The sequence below is a fragment of the Salmo salar genome, chromosome ssa06 (assembly GCF_905237065.1).
Source record: "Salmo salar chromosome ssa06, Ssal_v3.1, whole genome shotgun sequence".
NCBI classification, from domain to species: domain Eukaryota; kingdom Metazoa; phylum Chordata; class Actinopteri; order Salmoniformes; family Salmonidae; genus Salmo; species Salmo salar.
In genome coordinates, this window is record NC_059447.1 from 73,172,972 (window position 1) to 73,193,505 (window position 20,534).

Below are 20,534 nucleotides of genomic sequence, written 5' to 3' on the forward strand. Positions count from 1 at the left end.
CAGGTTAAAGGAGGATTTTTTTAAGCCTTGAGACAAGACATGGATTGTGTGTGTGCCCATTCAGAGGGTGAATGAACAAGAACAATATTTAAGAGCCTTTGAATGGGATATGGTAGTAGGTGCCAGGTGCACTGGTTTGTGTCAAGAACTGCAACACTGCTGGGTTTTTCAAGCACAACAGTTTCCCGTCTATCAAGAATGGTCCACCACCTAAAGGACATCCAGCCAACTTGACAGCTGTGGGAAGCAATGGAGTCAACATAGGCCAGTGTCCCTGTGGAATGCTTTCGACACCTTGTAGAGTCCATGCCGAGACAAATTGAGGAGGGGGGGGTGCAACTCAATATTAGGAAGGTGGTCTTAAATGTTTTGTACACTTTCAATTCAATTGAGAAAGGCTTAACAGTACCTACGTTGAAAAACAAGAAAAATCCAATCATGGTCATATTTAAGTCTTTATTGATATTGGTCAGTACATGAAAAGGATGGAAGTCAGAATAATGAATTCAACAAGGTACATTGCGTAGAAACTACACAAGTCAAACTGAAACATTATTTTGCCAAGGATGGAAACTTACAAACTGAATTTAAAACAAAACACAGGTCAACATCTAAAAGATGAAATCCTTGCAAAGCTCCTAAAGTGAACTGTGGTTTGACTTATTGAACATGAATACACCACTAGATGTGACAATTTGAGTTTGTCATGAGTTCAAACAAGAGATGGAAGAAAAATAATATCCATCTTGAATCATACAAAAAACTAAATTCAAATCTACATATATTTCACGTAATGTTCCGGTTTAGCAATGCAATTATTTTCTTTAAGTTGTGGCAGAGGTATCACAATAGGCAAAGGAAAGAGGGGGGGGGGAATAGACAAATTCTGGACAACAGTACTGTTACCGACTATGTGTTCATTGTTTTTGTTTGGGTCTCATATAAAAAGAAAAACATACGTGTTATTATAAAGTACATTACAAAACTGCGCCCCCGTTTGAGTCCAGGCCGTTCTGAGCGTGCCGCAACCCTGCAGTCCTGTTGCCCTTGACGACCGGAACAGCCTTTTCCTCATGGGGGTCGGTGTTGGAGTCTGTGTCATTCGAGTGCTGCGTCAGGGACGTCTCGCTGCCAGTAGGAGAGTCCACGCTCTCGTACCCTGCGCTCAGCTGGCTCCCGAAACCCCCTGCACCGTCACTAGTCAGGCCCCCCGCCGCCTCTGAGTGGTTGGAGAGTTTTGTCTCGCCCTCGCCGGGGCTGGAGACCATGGGAGACGGAGGAAAGTCTTCCTCTGTGCTGCTGACCTCACGGTACAGGCTGGGGGTGGCCGCTGCGCCCCTCTGGGAGGACGAGCTACAGTTGCTAGGTCCGTTGGAGACCCTCTCGCAGTCTTTCCCTGGCTGGACGGAGGGGGTGAAGGTCTGCTCGGCCTGACTGGGGGGCTCGGCAGAGGAGCTGGAGGGTGAAGTCCTGCTGGGCCCTGCCCCAACAGAGGCAGCCTGAGCTGGGTTCTGGGAGAGCTGCAGACGGGTCTCCCTGAGCTGCTGCTGGAGGACCAGGATGGTGCTCTGCATGCCCTCCACCTCCTCATCCAGCTGGATGATGAAATCGTTCAACTCTGGGAGGGACAGAAACAGACAACAGATGAAGCCACTGGTCAGAATACAGGGAGATGGAACACAGTCAGGATCAAGACAAAGAGCACCAGTTAAATGTTGGCAAACAGTTATATTTTTTTGCCAGGGGGAAAATACATTTGGTTTAACTGAATATTAGAAACATGTCTAAGAAATGCTGTACTGGTCTGCTGAATACATTTGGAGGAGAATACAGCTCCTCCAATGCAGAGGTTACAGACCACACTTTAATGTAGCACAGTTTAATAACCAGGGGAGCTACAAAGCACACATGGGTCTTCGCTGTGCTGAAATGTTACATTTCAAGCTTAACCATTATGGTAAAATATAAATGCAGATGCTATTTGACGGTAGATGGAGGTGGGCTTTTGTGTTCTCACCATCCTGGCTGCTCTTCAGCTCCTCACTGTACTTCTTCTGCAGTGCCAGCTCTGCCTCCAGCTGGGCGATACGTCCTTGGGACAGCTGCCTCCCCAGCTCCTGGTTCTCCTGGATCAGCATCCGGCACTTGGCCATGAGCTTCTTCCCCGTCTGGCTGCAAGGTAGACAGGCCTCAAATCACAAAATGAACCAGGGCCCAGCCAAACACCGCCCACAGGCAAGGACAGGGACAGCCCAATCAGTCCAGTGACCCAACCAGGTGTTGTTCCAGGTTGTCATTTTTGCAGTCACGAGCCACAGATGATCAAATTAGAGAGATGTTAAGCGTTACAGGAACAACATTTAAATCAGATGTACACCAGCACAACTGCAAATAAGAAGACCTGGAACACCACTAACACTATGAATTTGGTCCATCCATACAGCAAGTTTCCATTTCCAAAAAGAGTACAAATGAAGATACCGGAGACAGTTTTGGGCTCAGCAAAGGATACCAGCAAAGTCCCCATAGATGATAAAACAGCAACATTCTTATAAAGTAGCATACAGTACCTTTACCTTTTGAGTACCCCTATGCACATTCTACTACTAGAAGCAGGCCTACACTGCCCAGCAGGATGACGACCCACCAAGTTAAAGTACCCAATTTCAGCAACCATACTTTTGGTTTCTACACACCCAATTGTACTTTCAACAGCAAACGACACCATCAAAAATCCCAGTCTGTCACAATCAACCAATGAGTTAAGTCAGCACTTTGGTCAAGGTCACCGGAGATATAAATGTAGTAACCACGACAAAACATTTTATTTTTTCTATAGTACTTAGGGCTCAGACACACCAATAGCGTTTGCTGGCTGAGAATACTTAGCACCTCAACGCAATTTGCGAACAGAGTGCACACCGATTTTACATGTAGAATCAGGTGAAAAATGTTTGTCAGTCAGACATCTACAGCGGACGGTCCCTAAAACACAGCGCGCTGAACGATCAGTAGACAAATGCTAGATCCACATTTGGTGCGAGCCTTTAGCAGAAACTGAAGGAACAGCCGATTGTATGTTTTTATAGTCCTCAATCTTGTTACTTTGGTTGCTACCTGAATAGTTCAAGGGCTATCAACTATATTTTCTTGCCATTAGCAAATGTAATGTTACTTCCACTGAATCATACCTCATCATTGCTTCTTCAGCAACCACACCTCAGATCCTTGCAATTTTACCAGTTGTTCCCACCCAACCGCAATCTTTACTTTAACTCTTTATCCAATACAAGGCATTATACATTACCGGAACAATAATTCAAAGCACATCAATGGATATTGCAGAGAAAACTGAAGACAAAAGCTTATAACTCATGTGCATTCTTTTTTTTTGGGGGCGGGGGGGCGCTTGTAATTTTAACTGTACGAGTGTTGTAACTAGCCTATATTGATGGCCAGATATCCAAGGCTGGATATAGGCTGTTTACCTAGTTGTGCTGCTGTTTGAAATTGAAAAATCAAAATCAATGAATTGCAGACTGCCCATAGATTACTATGACAAACAATTCATATCATCTCTAGAATGTTAACAGGAATTGAATCACCCCACCCCAAACATTAAAAAAAGTTCAAAAAGGTAATTGGCTAGGGGGGGAAAAGTGAGGTGAACAACAAATTACACAAATAACAATATATTGCACTGAATAAATACAGTACCAGTCAAAAGTTTGGACACCTACTCATTCAAGGGTTTTTCTTCATTTTTTACATTGTACATCAAAACACATATGGAATCATGTAGTAACCAAAAAAGTGTTAAACAAAAAACATATTTTAGATTCTTCAAAGTAGCCAAAGTAGTGTGCAAAGCTGTCATCAAGGCAAATGGTGGCTACTTTGAATAATCTCAAAATATAACATACATTGATTTGTTTAACACTTTTTTGGTTACTACATGATTCCATGTGTGTTATTTCATAGTTTTGATGTCTTCACTATTATTTGTGAGAATTGCAATACATATATCTGCATCCAAGTACCGTGATAACATCTTATTGTGAGCAATTCCCAGCCCTACTTATGCGATCCTTTATGGCAAATGACAGATATACAGTGAGAGGATGCCAAAAGTGTGCAAAGCTGTCAAGGCAAAAGGTGGCTACTTTGAAGAATATCAAATATATAATAATATATATTATATTTGTTTAACACTGTTTTGGTTACTAGATGATTCAATATGTGTTATTTCATAGTTTGGATGTCTTCAATATTATTCTACAATGTAGAAAATAGTACAAATAAAGAAAAACCCTGGCATGAGTAGGTGTCCAAACTTTTGACTGGTACTGTATATTCTCATGAAGTTGTAACATTACTTGTTTCACACAATTGTAATCACTATGAGAAAATAACACTCAAGCACCAACTACAGTGTGTATATGTTTTAGAAAAAACAATTTGGAATCATCGTAGCCTACCAGTTATTTTTTCAAGGGCACCAAATCTAACAGAGCAAATGGCTGTTGACACACTGCAGCGAGCACAAGAGCACATCAGAGAACCAAAAGAGGAAAGTAAATGAAACCGCAGCATATGAAACTCACAAAATAAAACATGTAAATACACTCTACCAGTATGCGGGGCATGATCAGACACAGGCGATCGGACCCTCGCTCGCCCACGCCTCAACCATAGTCACTTCAGGACTAAGGGTCTGGCTCCTTCCCCAGATTCTTAAACATTCTACTGGCCCCTCCTTCCAAAGTCTTACAGCTTATTCTAGAACTTTCCCCACAGTATTTTCATTGTATTCTACAATCTGTCCAAGAGTCTTAGAGTCTCAGGAGCACTAGCAGGTATGAGTGAGCTGTTTTCCACAGTTAAAATGTCTTTAGCTAGCGGGGCATTGTCTTTCAAATGTTCAATTGGTGATTTAGGCTAGGGGTGCTCTCCCTGCTCCGGCAGATTGCTCAAGACTGCCTCATTCGCCACCATAACCCCACATTTAATAAGGCAACTGTCTGGCTTCGGCTGAGAGGGGGGGGGCATATCCGTCTCGGACGTGACCACCTCTTCAGGAACAGTTCCGACTCCTTCAGGGCCCCTGGACGGTGAGGGGGGAGATAGAGCTGAAACAAGTGTCACCTGACCATACTGCATTTTCATTCAGTTTAGATTATGTGATATGTAGCTGGGGGATAGTACAAGAGTACACAAAACATGGATGGCAGTTTTTTGTGTGTGTTTGGGTTGGGTTTGAGTTTTTGGTAAAGTTTGAGTCTTGTGGTGAGTACAGCATTTCTCAGCCTTGCCCCCCCCCCCACCATGATTCCTGCATGCCTGCAGTGGGGGGTGTGAGGAGGTCTTGGCTTTTTTTTTGGGGGGGGAAGAGTTATTTTGATCGTCTTTACCTATCTGGTGTAAATTTCCAGGCACTCAGTTCATTTTGGGCCTGCTCCAGTTTGTCTTTAGTCTGTTCCAGTTCACCCTTCATTTTGAGGAAAAATAAGTTTATGGCCGGGTCTACCATGGACGACCGCAGTTGGGCTGCACTGGGCTGCTGGACTTGCTTGAGGTACTGGATCTGGGTCTGCAGGTTGAAAAGGAGACAGGTGTCAATAAAAGGCACAAGCACAAACTCCATTTAGAAAATCCATCCTTAGGTTTGTACAAGTTCCCAATAAAATTACATTGACTGAATTTACAAAAGAGCAGGGGTGAAAGTAGATGTCATTTCTTATCGGTAAGTGACACCCAAGTGCGCGCACGCATTTAAAAAAATAAATACAACAAAAATTACAGGGTATCCTTATCTGCTGACACTGACAAACAGATTTTTAAAAACGATGTCGGATCCATATAATTGGCCTACGAAAAATGGGAGACAAATACAATATGACGTCCATCTAACCTGGAGGAGGAAATTGTCCAAAAACAAACAAGTGGCACTGACCCATTGATAAAGACAGTGAACGTGCACACTCACCGGGGATATGACCGATGTTCTCCGCTGTTACCAATAAGATAGGCTACTGTTCGCTCAATTAAGTTAAGCATTTTGATAACAAAAAAAACCCAGATTGGAGTCTTTTCATTGTCATCTCTTTACAGCAACAGCAATTTGCTTTCCAAACAGTTTTTCCACGATTGTATTTTTAAATATTGTGATGCTTGACTGGTTCTTTCTGCTTTTCACTCAACAATCTATTTGGTATTTGCAGCACACGCTGCCCAAACTGCGGGCCCTTCCAACTGTAGGCTATGCAAAAAATGAAGAAAAAAAAATATTAAAAAAATAAAATAAGGATCCCCTGTGGCAAAATCATGCTTTCTGGTGTAGTAGCCTATTTTGAATGATTTTATTTCTGTATAAGACAGGAGTCAGCTTTTAGGATATTTAATTTTGGCAATTTCATTAAATTTACTTTAGGGGAAGCTTCCCCTAGCCTTATGGACATGCCGCCTATGCCTTTTAATGTGGCATAAACAACAAGTCATTATGTTTTCACCGGATTGTCAAACAATCACTTAATAACAAAGTGTTGTTGGTTACCTGTAGGTTACTGTAGGTTACCCACGTAACTGTAGGTTCCTGTAGGTTACCCACGTACATCCCTTTCTTACATACTGATTTTAGCATCCAAACCCTAGCAGTGCATCCACAATTTGACAAATGGAAAGAGACAGTCACAAAACACCAGTAGTAAAAATACTTTAAAGTACTAAAGTCGTTTTTGGGCGTATCTGTACTTTACTACTTATAATTTTGTCAACTTTACTTGACGACATTTGTAATCCAAATAAGGTACTTTTTACTCCTTACATTTTCCCTGACTCCCAACAGTACTCATTACATTGTGAATGCTTAGCAGGACAGGAAAATTGTCTAATTCACACACTTATCAAGAGAACATCCCTGGTCATCCCTACTGCCTCTGACTTGGCAGACTCACTAAACATTTTAGTCATTTAGCAGACACTCTTATCCAGAGCGACTTACAGTAGTGAATGCATACATTTCATACATTTTTTCTCCGTACTACACTTGTAGCCTGAAATGCTTTGTTTGTAAATGATGTCTGAGTGTTGAAGTGTGCCCCTGGCTATCGGTAAATTTAAAAATGAAAAATCGTGCCGTCTGGTTTGCTTAATATAAGGAATTTTAAATGATTTATACTTCTACTTTTAGTACTTAAGTATATTTTAGCGATTATATTTACTTTAGATACCTAAGTACATTTTAAAGCAAATATTTTTTTACTTTTACTCAAGTAGTATTTTACTGGGTGACTGTCACTTGAGTCATGACAATTGGGTACTTTTTCCACCACTGCAAAACACCTACGTGTATTGTAATGACATTCTGCAATTGTCATTACGCCTACACTTGTAGCCTGAATTGATGCATCCACTGTTGTCCGCTCGCCTTGGTCTCGGCTACTGATCAGCCCGCAATGTCCACAAGTGTCTCAGCCACTCATCTCCGCCTTGGCAAAATGTAAGCATTCTCCTCAAACCACAACACAATTTGGAGCGTATACCACCCGGTTTCCAGACATTTCACTGTTTCATGTGGCGGACATGCAGTAGTGTCAAATAATGGTGTAGTAGCCTATAGTTTTTTTGGGGCATGTTGTATTAATTGTGATAAGCTCACGTTTTACCGGTACGGCATAGCCCCACTATTTATTTTTCCAGAATGCAGTACCGGACCACCTTACTTTCACCCCTGCATAAGAGGCAATGAATGTGGCTCCTAACAGAGCTATAACATCAGTGACCATTACTGTAGCCGAAACCAATATCATGCTTACACAATACTCATATACCTTTGTAAATCATTACTGATGCTTGACTTCAAGACACCTTGTTAGACTAGTTTAAAAGACAGCTTTGGATTGATTACTGGACTCATCTTGTGCACCATAACTCTTAGATGTGTGCATTGTTAGATACTACGGCACTGTTGGAGCTAGGAACACAAGCATTTCGCTACACCAGCAATAACATCTGCTAAATATGTGTATGTGACCAATAAAATTTGATTTGATCAACTTAACATTTTATGCACCCAACTGGTCGAGTCAGTTTGATTGACCCCAGTTGATGGACAAAATGGATGGCATATGCTGCTGTAAAGCTGTTGGGTGAGCCACTGTTCTGTTAGTCAGAGACAGAGCTCTGCCAAGGCGTCACATTGTCCATATACTGTATATCTTTCTATATTTAAAGCTTAAACTAGCAGTGAATTAATTTAACTGGAGCGCAGAGCGAGTTTGCCAAAGGCCTTCTCACCCGCTTAAATGCCGCTCTCTTCACAAGCTCAAGGCATGCCCGTCCCAACATGCATTTGTAGGCCACTTGTGTGCTGCTATAGCCCCTTGCTTAAGCTACTGTCATGGAGTTGGCTATATACTTTCATAATGAAACTGATAAAACACACCAGTGCAAAATCAAGGTGACTTACAAGGATGGAGGACCAAGTGAGGGAGTGTGGCGATGTAGTGTTCACAACTAAAGAATCATTGTGGAATCTGAAAAGTTGTGTATGCCGAAAGCATGGTGTACTATGTTCACATGATAAGAGAAAGGAAGATGGTGGGTCATTGTAGCAACAGCAAACAAAAATAATCTGATCATTTTTGTTCTATTATCTATACAATAGGCCATCATTGATTTTGGCCCAATAGGCCTGACATATTACCTCTTTCAAGGAGATTTCCATTTTGATAGGGTTATTTTAGCTAAAAGCCTTTAGGCCTAGCTACCTATCTATATATAAAAAAATAAACATCTGCATCCCTGCCCAGCCTGGCAAGTGGCCCGAAGGGTGTTTGCATCTCCAGTGGCTCTGCAAGCGCAGAGAGGGTACGCCGCTGCTGGCCTGCTCTGCAGGCTATAACCTTGATATAACAGTCTAATAATCTAGCCTAAATAATACATTTCTTCCTTCGCTCCTGACCCATTTAGTGTTTATATGCTGTTTATTAAGACATGTAGCCTATTTAAAATGTTGAGCGCTTCTTACAGTCACCTTTTCATGTTAATTAAAATACTTGTCATTGAAATCATATGGTTTGGTTTCAATCCTTCAAGACCAGATGGTTGGTCCAGGTAGTCATAAAAATAGATGGGTGTTGGTTAAATGGTCATTTGAATGAATGGAGTGGTAGTTTTTTCCTATAAGCGAGGAGTGGTTTTTAGCAGTACTCCATAATGACAAAGAAACAACAGGTTATAAATGTTTGCATATTTATAAAAAATAAAACTGAAATATCACATTTACATAAGTATTCAGACCCTTTACTCAATACTTTGAAGCACCTTTGGCAACGATTACAACCTCAAGTCTTCTTGGAAATGACGCTACAAGCTTAACACACCTGTATTTGGGGAGTTTCTTCCATTCTTCTCTGCAGATCCTCTCAAGCTCTGTCAGGTTGGATGGGGAGCGTTGCTGCACAGCTATTTTCAGGTCTCTCCGGATATGTTCAAATCGGGTTCAGGTTCGAGCTCTGGCTGGGCCACTCAAGGACATTCAGAGACTTGTCCCGAAGCCACTCCTGTGTTGTCTTGGCTGTGTGCTTAGGGTCGTTGTCCTCTTGGAAGGTGAACCTTCGCCCCAGTCTGAGGTCCTGAGCGCTCTGGAGCAGGTTTTCATAAAAAAATCTCTGTACTTTTCTCCGTTCATCTTTCACTCGATCCTGACTAGTCTCCCAGTCCCTGCCGCTGAAAAACATCCACACAGCATGATTCTGCCACCACCATGCATCACCGTAAGGATGGTGACAGGTTTCCTCCAGACGTGACACTTGGCATTCAGGCCAAAGCGTTAAATCAGACCAGAGAATCTAGTTTCTCATGGTCTGAGAGTCCTTTAGTTGCCTTTTGGTAAACTCCAAGCGGGCTGTCATGTGCCTTTTACTGAGAAGTGGCTTCCGTCTTGCCACTCTACCATAAAAGGCCTGATTGGTAGAGTGCTGCAGAGATGGTTGTCCTTCTGGAAGGTTCTGCCATCTCCACAGAGGAACTCTGTCAGTGACCATCGGGTTCTTGGTCACCTCCCCGACCAAGGCCCTTCTCCACAGATTGCTCAGTTTGGCAGGGCGGCCAGCTCTTGGAAGAGTCTGGGAGGTTCCAAACTTACTTCCATTTAAGAATGATGGAGGCCACTGTGTTCTTGGGGACCTTCAATGCGGCAGAAATTTTTTGGTACCCTTCCCCAGATCGGTGCCTCGACACAATCCTGTCTCGGAGCTCTATGGACAATTCCTTCGACCTCATGGCTTGGTTTTTGCTCTGACATGCACTGTCAACTGTGGGAGCTTATATAGACAGGCGTGTGCCTTTCCAAATCATGTCCAATCAATTGAATTTACCACAGGTGGACTCCAATCAAGTAGTAGAAACATCAAGGATGATCAATGGAAACAGGATGCACATGAGCTCAATTTCAAGTCTCATATCAAGGCATTTCTGTCTTTTATTTTTAAATACATTTGCAGAAATGTCTAAAAACCTGTTTTCACTTTGTCATTATGGGATATTGTGTGTAGATTGATGAGGATTTTTTTTTAAATACATTTTTGAATAAGGCTTTAACGTATTAAAATGTGGAAAAAGTAAAGGGATCTGATTACTTTGGGAATGCAATGTATGGCGGAGGCAGCATGCATGAACGTGTAAATGGAGGGCCAAGGGGAAGGACTACATATCCTGCAGTCTGCTCATTTGGGAAAACAGCAGGACGTATTGCAGTGGGATACGTACTGTACACTCTTGCATTTCCTGCTCCTTAGTGGCGAGCCGCATGACCAGGATGTTCTCCCTGCGTGACGCCTCCTGCTGCTGCTGCTTCAGCTTCTCCTCAGACTCCTTCAGCCCAGTCACATCATTCGCTGAGACAGTGAAAGGACAGAAATAACAGTTAACCTCACCATCATGTGTCAACTGAAAAGGAGCCAAGTCATCAATACCATAACAAAAATCAACTTCAATAGTGTGGATTTGTACCCCCCAAAGTTTGGTATCGAATGATGACTTGATGAAATGTTGGAGTAGGCCAACATTTGTGGATCGCTTACAATTCAGATCAGCATATTTCACCTCCAGGACCTGGACATAGGCTTCATGTTGTTTCCACCTAAAGGACAAATAATAGACATGAACACATTACATTTTTAACAATGCTTTTATCGGACAAAAACGAGTTCATTGCATCCGCTGTGGAGCCCAGTTTTATAATATTACCATATGTCCCAGCTGCCTGCCGTAGTATTGAAGTAATCACAAAAAAACAGGCCTTATTTTTGGACCTTTTTCACCCTGCCAGATCCTATTAGTTCTATTGAACACCGTGGCACTAACGCCCCTTCCGAACGTTCTATTCCCAGCTTATTTTTTATTTAATATTTTAATTTCACCTTTATTTAACCAGGTAGGCTAGTTGAGAACAAATTCTCATTTGCAACTGCGACCTGGCCAAGATAAAGCAAAGCTGTTCGACACATACAACACAGAGTTACACATGGAATAAACAAACAGTCAATAATACTGTAGAAAAAGTCTATATACAGTGAGTGCAAATGAGGTAGGTAAGGCAATAAATAGGCCATGGTGGCGAAGTAATTACAATATAGCAATTAAACACTGGAATGGTAGATGTGCAGAAGATGAATGTGCAAGTAGATATACTGGGGTGCAAAGGAGCAAGATAAATAAATACAGTATGGGGATGAGGTAGTTGGGTGGGCTATTTACAGATTGGCCATGTACAGGTGCAGTGATCTGTGAGCTGCTCTGACAGCTGGTGCTTAAAGATAGTGAGGGAGATATGAGTCTCCAGCTTCAGTGATTTTTGCAGTTCGTTCCAGTCGTTGGCAGCAGAGAACTGGAAGGAAAGGCGAATTGTTCTACGTCACAATGCCTGCTTTGCTATTGTTGGCAATGGAGAGCTGCCCACAATGTTTGTAGTTAAAAGGTAAGCAACAAAAAAATGACTCATGGAACTGAGGTCGTCCCATTGTTTCCTAAAGGGAAATATAGGAATGTCTGTCTATTTCGCCAAATATCTCACAATGTGTATATTTAGATTTTTTATAATTGGATACCATTTTAATCATGAGAATCTCCTCTTTCTAATTATGTAAGGCGGGGCAGTGTATTCCATTGTCAAACGCTAGACCCAAAATACCTTTTGCCCTTGGAACGCTGAGCTCCCCCCAATGTTTTCCTATGGAGAGGCATGCTGGTATATTTTGCCAAATATCTCGCAATGTGTATATTTAGATGTTTTCAAGTCGGCCACTATTTTAATCATGATAATCTCCTCTTTCTAATTATGTAAGGCTGGGCAGTGTATTCTGTCATCAAACGCTAGACCAGAAATAGTCAGAAGTTGCCATTTTTCCTCCTACTTACTCGTTATGCAGACATAAGCACACTTGGCACCATCGAGGTGCAGATGTTACTTTCTACACAAGTTGTTATTTTATCAGTTTCATCCAAAGAACAGATTGTAGTTGTGCCACTTAGGCAAAATTGAATTCTATGCGTCACTCCAGCCAAAACAGTCTCTGCGAACATTCGAATACATTCATTTGCTATGGGCTCGCGCTAGTGTTCCAGTTTAGCCAACGTTCTTTTGCCATTTTCAGCCTTGGGTGAATTTTGACTTGTTCTATTGTCCTGCCTAACATTGAACACACTTGTCCTCACATCCAAACAGAATTGTCCCATCCTCCATCTACAGTAGTGTTATCCATTTACCTCACACACAGTTCCTCTCGGGTCAGGGTCTTCATGTCAGATTCACTGAGGCGAACCTGAATGAGGAAGATGGGAATACTCTAGTCAGCAAGTAGAAGTCTTTAGCTGCATAACATGATCAATACTGAGACACTTGGTTTCCTAATAGACTCTCTCTCACACCTTCTTTGGAAGGGGTTCCTCATTCGTCATTCTGAACTCTGAAAGGAAAGTGAAAGCAGTATCAATTAATTCAGCGGAAGCTTCAAAAGCAAGACGTTCGGTTCAATAATGATACTTGAGGTCGAATGAACTGCTAGCTACAGCATATCTTCCAAATATTCTGACAACTTTCTTTTCGCAGTTCCTTTGAGGCGCACACCGCTACGGCACCGTGGGTTGGCAGTTTCACTTTGTGTGAACACGATTAGCTAGCTAGTTAAGTTAGCTACTGCTACCATACAATACACCAACTAACTAGGTACAGTTGTTAGCAAGTTGAAATAATAAAAATATCTGAATTTGCATATGCCTGTCTGATGCATTCTTTGCTTGCTTTAACTCTAACGTTAGCCGTCATGCATCCATGTTAACAGTAGTGCAAATCAACAAAACGTAACGTTAACTGGCTGATCTCTTAATGTGTTATCGTTAGTTAGCTACTTCAAGGTTAGCTAACTAAAAACCACAATTCTATTAAAACTGTTAATATGTAGCTGTGTCCTTTTAAAGTATCGGGTTAGCAGGATAAATATGCAATGGCTATCCAACTGTTAGCTAAAAGTTAGCTAGCTAGCTTAACGTTAACGGAATAGCGAGCATGTTAATTTTTTTTTATAGAAATACAATTAACACCTCGCATTGACCAGCGTCACGTTACGAGCCACTTTTGGATTCAGTCTACAAGGAAGTGTTGCCTACTTTTAATTATGACCTCAAATAAATGTCAATATGCATCGGCTTAAATGATGTTTTCCCCCCCAAATGTTCAGCTAGCTAATTACCTGTGGTCGGTTCTTTGCTAGCTATGTTTCCGTTTCTTGTTGTCACAAAATGGCGGAGAAAGACGACTCCTATCCCCGTCCACAAATGAACATTCCTTTTTCTTTCGCGCAAAACCCTGCTGCGAATAAACACTTACGCGTTTGCTTTAATATTCGAAACCCAAATGTATTGAACGCCCATCTACCTATATGGAATTTACAATCTGAATTTGCTAATTTCTCAGTTAAGGGCTGCCAACTTTTGAACATGGAGTAGCTTGGAGTGTGATTTCATATCGTCAATGGCTCCACCCTTAGCCAGGGGGCCCTCACCCCCACCTAAACAATCTGTTTTAAAGCACATTTCCTGAAATTCTACATATTTTCACATGGTTTAGGCCCATGACCAGGCTTGAATAAACATGTTAAAACATCACAGGTCAAGTGTTTTCACGATTCTTTTAAAGTTGAATACACACTCAAAACTCGACGACTTGGTTTGAAGTTCATTTTAGATTATTTGGGCATGACATTTAGTTTTTGCTAACTGGGGGACATTGAATTACATTGTTTATTGGTTAGAAAATGCTAATATTAATTGCTGGTGGCAGTGGCTAACCATAGAATGGATTGCAGTCTTTCTTTGTCCATAAGAAACCAACATGTAAATATGTAATTCATTTGGGTAAGCTATCCCTTTAAAATTTGACCAAAGAAAATCCTGCCTAGAGGTATAGTAGTTTTCCAAGAGGGTTGGCCTCCCAGGCGCCCACCCCTGATCTGTTTCCCAAATACTGGGGGTTTGAATATGTTCATGTGACAAATTACCCCACATTCAAGAAAAATGGAATGAATACCTTGCCATCATCTTAATCTATTGGCAAGATATTTTGCATTTATGCCTATCGTTTCTACTTAGCAGCTTGTGCACAGTACTAAAATGACAAAACAGGATATTTGAGGCAAGGGGCACTTCAATATAGCCTAATCTCATTTTATGACGTAGCATATATTCAACACTGTCCATACATTTTTACAAAAAATGCATAGGCTTCATTGAACTTTTTGCATGTCTTTTTTAAATGTATTTTCAAAGACACAAGTAGGCATATCAGATTTCAAAAAACCTAATTACACCATCAAAATTGGTAAGAAAGGAAATAATAGAAACGGAGGTGTGGGTCATGAAAGAAGATGGCGGACAAGGAAAAAAAGGAAAAAAATGGTACATATTATGAATAAAAATGGAATGGGGGATTGCAGAAGCCTTCTGGAAGCTCTGGTGAAGGAGAAAGGAGGAGAAAAGTTGAATATGTTTTGATGGAATATTATATTTATTTAACTAGGCAAGTCAGTTAAGAACAAATTCTTATTTACAATGACAGCCTAGGAACAGTGGGTTAACTGCCTTGTTCAGGGGCAGAACAACAGATTTTTACCTAGCAACCTTTCAGTTACTGGCCTAACACTCTAACCACTAGGCTACCTGCCGCCCCAGGTGGAAGTCAGTTAAGAATACATTTTTATTTACAATGACGGCCTACCAGGGAACAGTGCATTGTTCAGGGGCAGAATGACAGCTTGGGGATTCAATCCAGCAACCTTTCGGTTACTGGCCCAACGCTCTAACCACTAGGCTACCTGCCACCCCAAATTACTCCAAATTAACTAATTGTAGTGGCAGGTGCAGTTATGACCGCCAAAAAGGAGCTGGGTGTACTGTAGAGGGAAGCGGTGTGGTGAGGTGGGTCGGCATCAAGTGCAAAAAGAGGGATACATGCTCTAGTAGCACAGAGATGGAACCTGACGAGAGTATGGATGTAGTATCTGCGGTGAGGACAGCCAAGTTTGGGCCTCGTCCAGAGGATGAAAAGGATGATACTGACCCAGTGAGAGTGAGGTTTATGGAGATAATGGATCCTTGCATTTTGTATATGTGGTGTCAGGTTGGATGGAGAAGAGGTTGGGGAATGTTGAGTTGGTGGGAGTAACTCTGAGTGGATTGGTGATGATTTATTGTGTTTCTTCAGTCCAGAGGGAGTGGGCGCTCAGGATCACACGATTAGGGACAAGAAATGTGGCATGGTTTGCTCTCCGGAGCAAGGTGCTGTGGAAAGGAGTGATCACGGGGTGGCATTAAGTGTTGAGGAGGATCAGTTGAAATGGAAGATTCCCGGTGTCTGTGATGTCAACCGTTTGGTGTGATGGATATCCGGGGGAGAGCGTGGAGAAACAGAGAAGGTATTGTCCGTCCTGCTGAGTTTTGATGTAGAATCTTTGCCTGACAAGGTCAAGTTAGGAAGTGTAAGTTATCCCATGAGAACTTTTGTTCCGAAAATACTACGATATTTTAGGTGTCAAGTTTATGGACATGTTGTAGCAGTGTGTAGGAGGGAGATTCTTAGATGTGAGAAGTATGCAGAATGGCATGAGACGAAGGAATATGTAGTATTGGTGGAGAAAGTTGTGTGTATTTAGTTGTGGGGGTGCCCATAGGGCTGGAGATTGGAGGTGTCCGGTGAGAGAAAGGCAAGTTGAGGTTGCCAGGGTTAGAGTAGTACAGAAAGTGTTGGATGCTGAAGCAGTGAAGAAAGTGGTAGAGGATGATGGTTACAGGGTGAGAAATACTGAGCGGATTCCTGAGTAGGCAGAGACCAAGAGAGAGTTATGGGAAGAATATGTGCTTAGAGAGAGGGCTAACTGTTGGCAGGGCAATTTTTATTTTTCCCAATTTTGTATTACCATATCAAGAATTTAATGTAGGTAGGCTGTGAATGGCCTCACACACCAGTACAGTAGGTGGCGGTGTATGCACTTAAGTTGGATGCGATCTGCCATCCAAATCCTAAAGAAGAAGAATCTGCCCGGTTTAAAGTGGGGTGGCAGAAAAATAATGGATCTCCCTTGTGAAGCTGCCTTGGCAATGCTTGCGATGTAGAATTGTTGGCGCATTAAAGTTCTTGCTATTCGAATTCGCCACAGAACAATGAGACAGATATTTCACCGAATATGGTAGTGAGAGGAAGCCCACTGGCCGACAGTGGGAGAAGATTGAACGAGATGGATTTTGGCCGACATTCTTCACATTTTCTAATCAATAAAACATTTGATCTCAATAGCAAGAACAGTATGTTATGAACAGACTAAGCTTTGTAGATTTTACCCTTTGCAAAAGTTTACAAAAAATCGTGTTTAGAAGAAGTGCAAAGGCGAATTGAGTTATTGCACACGTGCTCTTCACATAGGTGGGGTTCACTATGTTTGTTCCCATTGGAAACGACAGGCACCATAGCCTGTCGTTTCTATCTTGGTTTAGTTATAAAAATCTTTGGTATGGATATGGCGTCGCAGCAGCGAATCAAAGCTCTCTGCTCACAACCCAACAGTGCTGAAGAAGGGGCGGGACGAGTTCACATCAAAGAGTATGTTCACATACTAGCAGAGATGCTAGGCTAGCTCACTTTGTCACCTCAGAATATCATCCATTTTAATTACTATCCATGCAAACCATTTTGAGCAAACATGTTTCATGTTTTGAACTAACCAGATAGCGTTTCAACATCTTCAGAAAACGGGGGAACTTCGCATGATTCACTACTTTATGCTTTATGTGCCTATGCCATCAGCCAGGTAGCTGGAATGTTAGATGTGTTGAAGTATCATTTGAAAGCTAGAATAAAAGTAGCATTACACAGTATTTAAAAAAAAAAGTGTCAACCAGTTATTGCCACGAGTTAACCTGTAAAGTTCTATTATGGACTAGTTTGGTAAGTAAACGTGAAAAATGCAACTTGGGTAAAGAAAAAGCCAAACAAAAACTGCTTGCTTGGTGGGCAAAACAATGAAAAAACGCCACCTGCTTGTGTAATAAATTGGATGCAGTCTATCACAGTGCCATCCGTTTTGTCACCAAAGCCCCATATACTATCCACCACTGCGACCTGTACGCTCTCGTTGGCTGGCCATCGCTTCATACTCGTCGCCAAACCCACTGGCTACAGGTTATCTACAAGTCTCTGCTAGGTAAAGCCCTGCATTATCTCAGCTCACTGGTCACCATAGCAGCACCCACTCGTAGCACGCGCTCCAGCAGGTTTATCTCACTGGTCACCCCAAAGCCAATTCCTCCTTTGGTCGTCTTTCCTTCCAGTTCTCTGCTGCCAATGACTGGAACGAACTGCAAAAATATCTGAAGCTGGAGACTCATATCTCCCTCACTAGCTTTAAGCACCAGCTGTCAGTGCAGCTCACAGATCACTGCACCTGTACATAGCCCATCTGTAAACAGCCCATCTATCTACCTACCTCATCCCCATACTGTATTTATTTATCTTGCTCCTTTGCACCCCAGTATCTCTACTTGCACATTCATCTTCTGCACATCTACCATTCCAGTGTTTAATTGCTATATTGTAATTACTTTGCCACCATGGCCTATTTATTGCCTTAACTTACCTAATTTGCACTCACTGTATATAGACTTTTTGTTTTCTTTTGTTCTACTGTATTATTGACTGTATATTTTGTTTATTCCATGTGTAACTCTGTGTTGTTGTATGTGTCGAATTGGTATGCTTTATCTTGGCCAGGACACAGTTGCAAATGAGAACTTGTTCTCAACTAGCTTGCCTACCTGGTTAAATAACGGTGAAATAAAAATAAATATAAAGGTTTAACCCTGACCATAGAGAGCCCTTTTATTTCTCTATTTTGGTTAGGTCAGGGTGTGATTTGGGTGGGCATTCTAGATTTTGTATTTCAGTGTTCTATGTTTTCTATTTCTTTGTGTTTTGCCGAGTATGGTTCCTAATCAGAGGCAGTTGTCTATCGTTGTCTCTGATTGGGAATCATACTTAGGCAGCCCTTTCCCCCACCTTCAGTTGTGGGATCTTGTTTTTGTATAGCTGTTAGAAGCCTGCAAGACTTTTCGTTCGTTGTGTTGTTTATTGTTTTTTCCTGGTTCACCTTAAATATAATTATGATGAATCCAACTCGCGCTGCGCCTTGGTCTACCCATAACGACGAACGTTACATGAGGGGGTGTTATACCACGGCTAAGGGCTGTTCTTGTGCGCAACGCAGATGCCTGGACACAGCCCTTAGCTGTGGTATATTGGCCATATATCACAAACCCCCAAGATGCCTTATTGCTATTATAAACTGTTTACCAATGTAATTAGAGCAGTAAAAATCTAATCAAATTAAATGTATTTATATAGCCCTTCTTACATCAGCTGATATCTCAAAGTGCTCTACAGGAACCCAGCCTAAAACCCCAAACAGCAAGCAATGCAGGTGTAGAAGCACGGTGGCTATGAAAAACTCCCTAGAAAGGCCAAATGTCACAACTGTCGTCATGGAGAGAAGAAGTGGACCAAAATGCAGCAGAGTTAGTGTTCAGCATCATTTAATTCAAAAAAAGATCACTGGAACACTACAAAACAAGAAAATACCGACAGCTCAACAGTACCGACAGCACCGACAGCTCAACAGTACCGACAGCTCAACAGTACTGAACAGAAACAATTACCCACAACACCAAAGAAAAACACACACTCCTATATAGGACTCCCAATCAAAGGCAACTCAACACACCTGCCTTCAATTGGGAGTCCTAATCACCAACAACCATTCACACACACACACACACACAAAAACCCTGCCACATCCTGACCAAAACTAATCCAATTGCTCCCTCTGCTGGTCAAGATGTGACACCAAAACCTAGGAAGAAACCTAGAGAGGAACCAGGCTATGAGGGGTGGCCAGTCCTCTTCTGGCTGTGCCGGGTGGAGATTATAACAGAACATGGCCAAGATGTTCAAATGTTCATAACTGACCAGCATGGTCAAATAATAATAATCACAGTTGTCGATGGTGCAACAAGTCAGCACCTCAAGAGTAAATGTCAGTTGGCTTTTCATAGCCGATCATTGAGAGTATCTCTACCACTCCTGCTGTCTCTAGAGAGTTGAAAACAGCAGGTCTGGGACAGGTAGCACGTCCGGTGAACAGGTCAGGGTTCCATAGCCGCAGGTAGAACAGTTGAAACTAGAGCAGCAGCACGGCCAGGTGGACTGGGGACAGCAAGGAGTCATCATGTCAGGTAGTCCTGAGGCATGGTCCTAGGGTTCAGGTCCTCCGAGAGAGAGAAGAGAAAGAAAGAAAGAAAGAATAAAGAAAGAAAGAAAGAAAGAAAGAGAGAATTAGAGAGAGCATACTTAAATTCACACAGGACACCGGATAAGACAGGAGAAATACTCCAGATATAACAGACTGACCCTAGCCCCCCGACATACTGCAGCATAAATACTGGAGGCTGAGACAGGAGGGGTCAGGAGACACTGTGGCCCCATCCGACGATACCAAAATAAATGTTTTGTCATACTCGTGGTATACGGTCTGATATACCATGGCTGCCAGCCAATCAGCATTCAGGGATTGAACCACCCAGTTTATAATTGTATTTCAAACGTTTTGTAAATCCCGGTTTCAACTGTACCAGGCAGATGGCAGGCAGCATGTGTGGGTGAGCGGTTTGCTGACATCAATGTTGTAAACAGAGTCCCCCATGGTGACGGTGGGGTTATGGTATGGGCAGGCATAATCTACGGACAATGAACACAATTGCATTTTATCAATGGCAATTTGAATGCACAGAGATACCGCGACGAGATCCCGAGGCCCATTGTCGTGCCATACATCTGCCGCCATCACCTCACGTTTCAGCATGATACACAATTCTTGGAAGCGGAAAATGTCCCAGCTCTTTCATGGATTGCATTCTCACAAATTTAGCATGTT

General features: G+C 42.2%; 1 protein-coding gene and 1 non-coding gene across 2 annotated transcripts; both read right to left on the bottom strand.

The window, feature by feature from the left end:
- Nucleotides 1–442: 442 nt before the first annotated feature.
- Nucleotides 443–14,056, bottom strand: wtap (WT1 associated protein). The gene is made up of 8 exons (XM_014205514.2): nucleotides 13,752–14,056; nucleotides 12,931–12,968; nucleotides 12,769–12,824; nucleotides 11,085–11,143; nucleotides 10,771–10,898; nucleotides 5,412–5,590; nucleotides 2,018–2,172; nucleotides 443–1,618 (listed from the first exon to the last, which is right to left on the bottom strand). Exons 2-8 carry the CDS (start codon nucleotides 12,958–12,960, stop codon nucleotides 978–980), a joined length of 1,248 nt encoding a protein of 415 aa, XP_014060989.1. The 5' UTR covers nucleotides 12,961–12,968; nucleotides 13,752–14,056; the 3' UTR covers nucleotides 443–977.
- LOC123743619 (small nucleolar RNA SNORA22) lies at nucleotides 1,793–1,927 on the bottom strand. Its single transcript, XR_006770475.1, has one exon. It is a non-coding gene; the product is annotated as a small nucleolar RNA SNORA22 (small nucleolar RNA).
- Nucleotides 14,057–20,534: the final 6,478 nt, after the last annotated feature.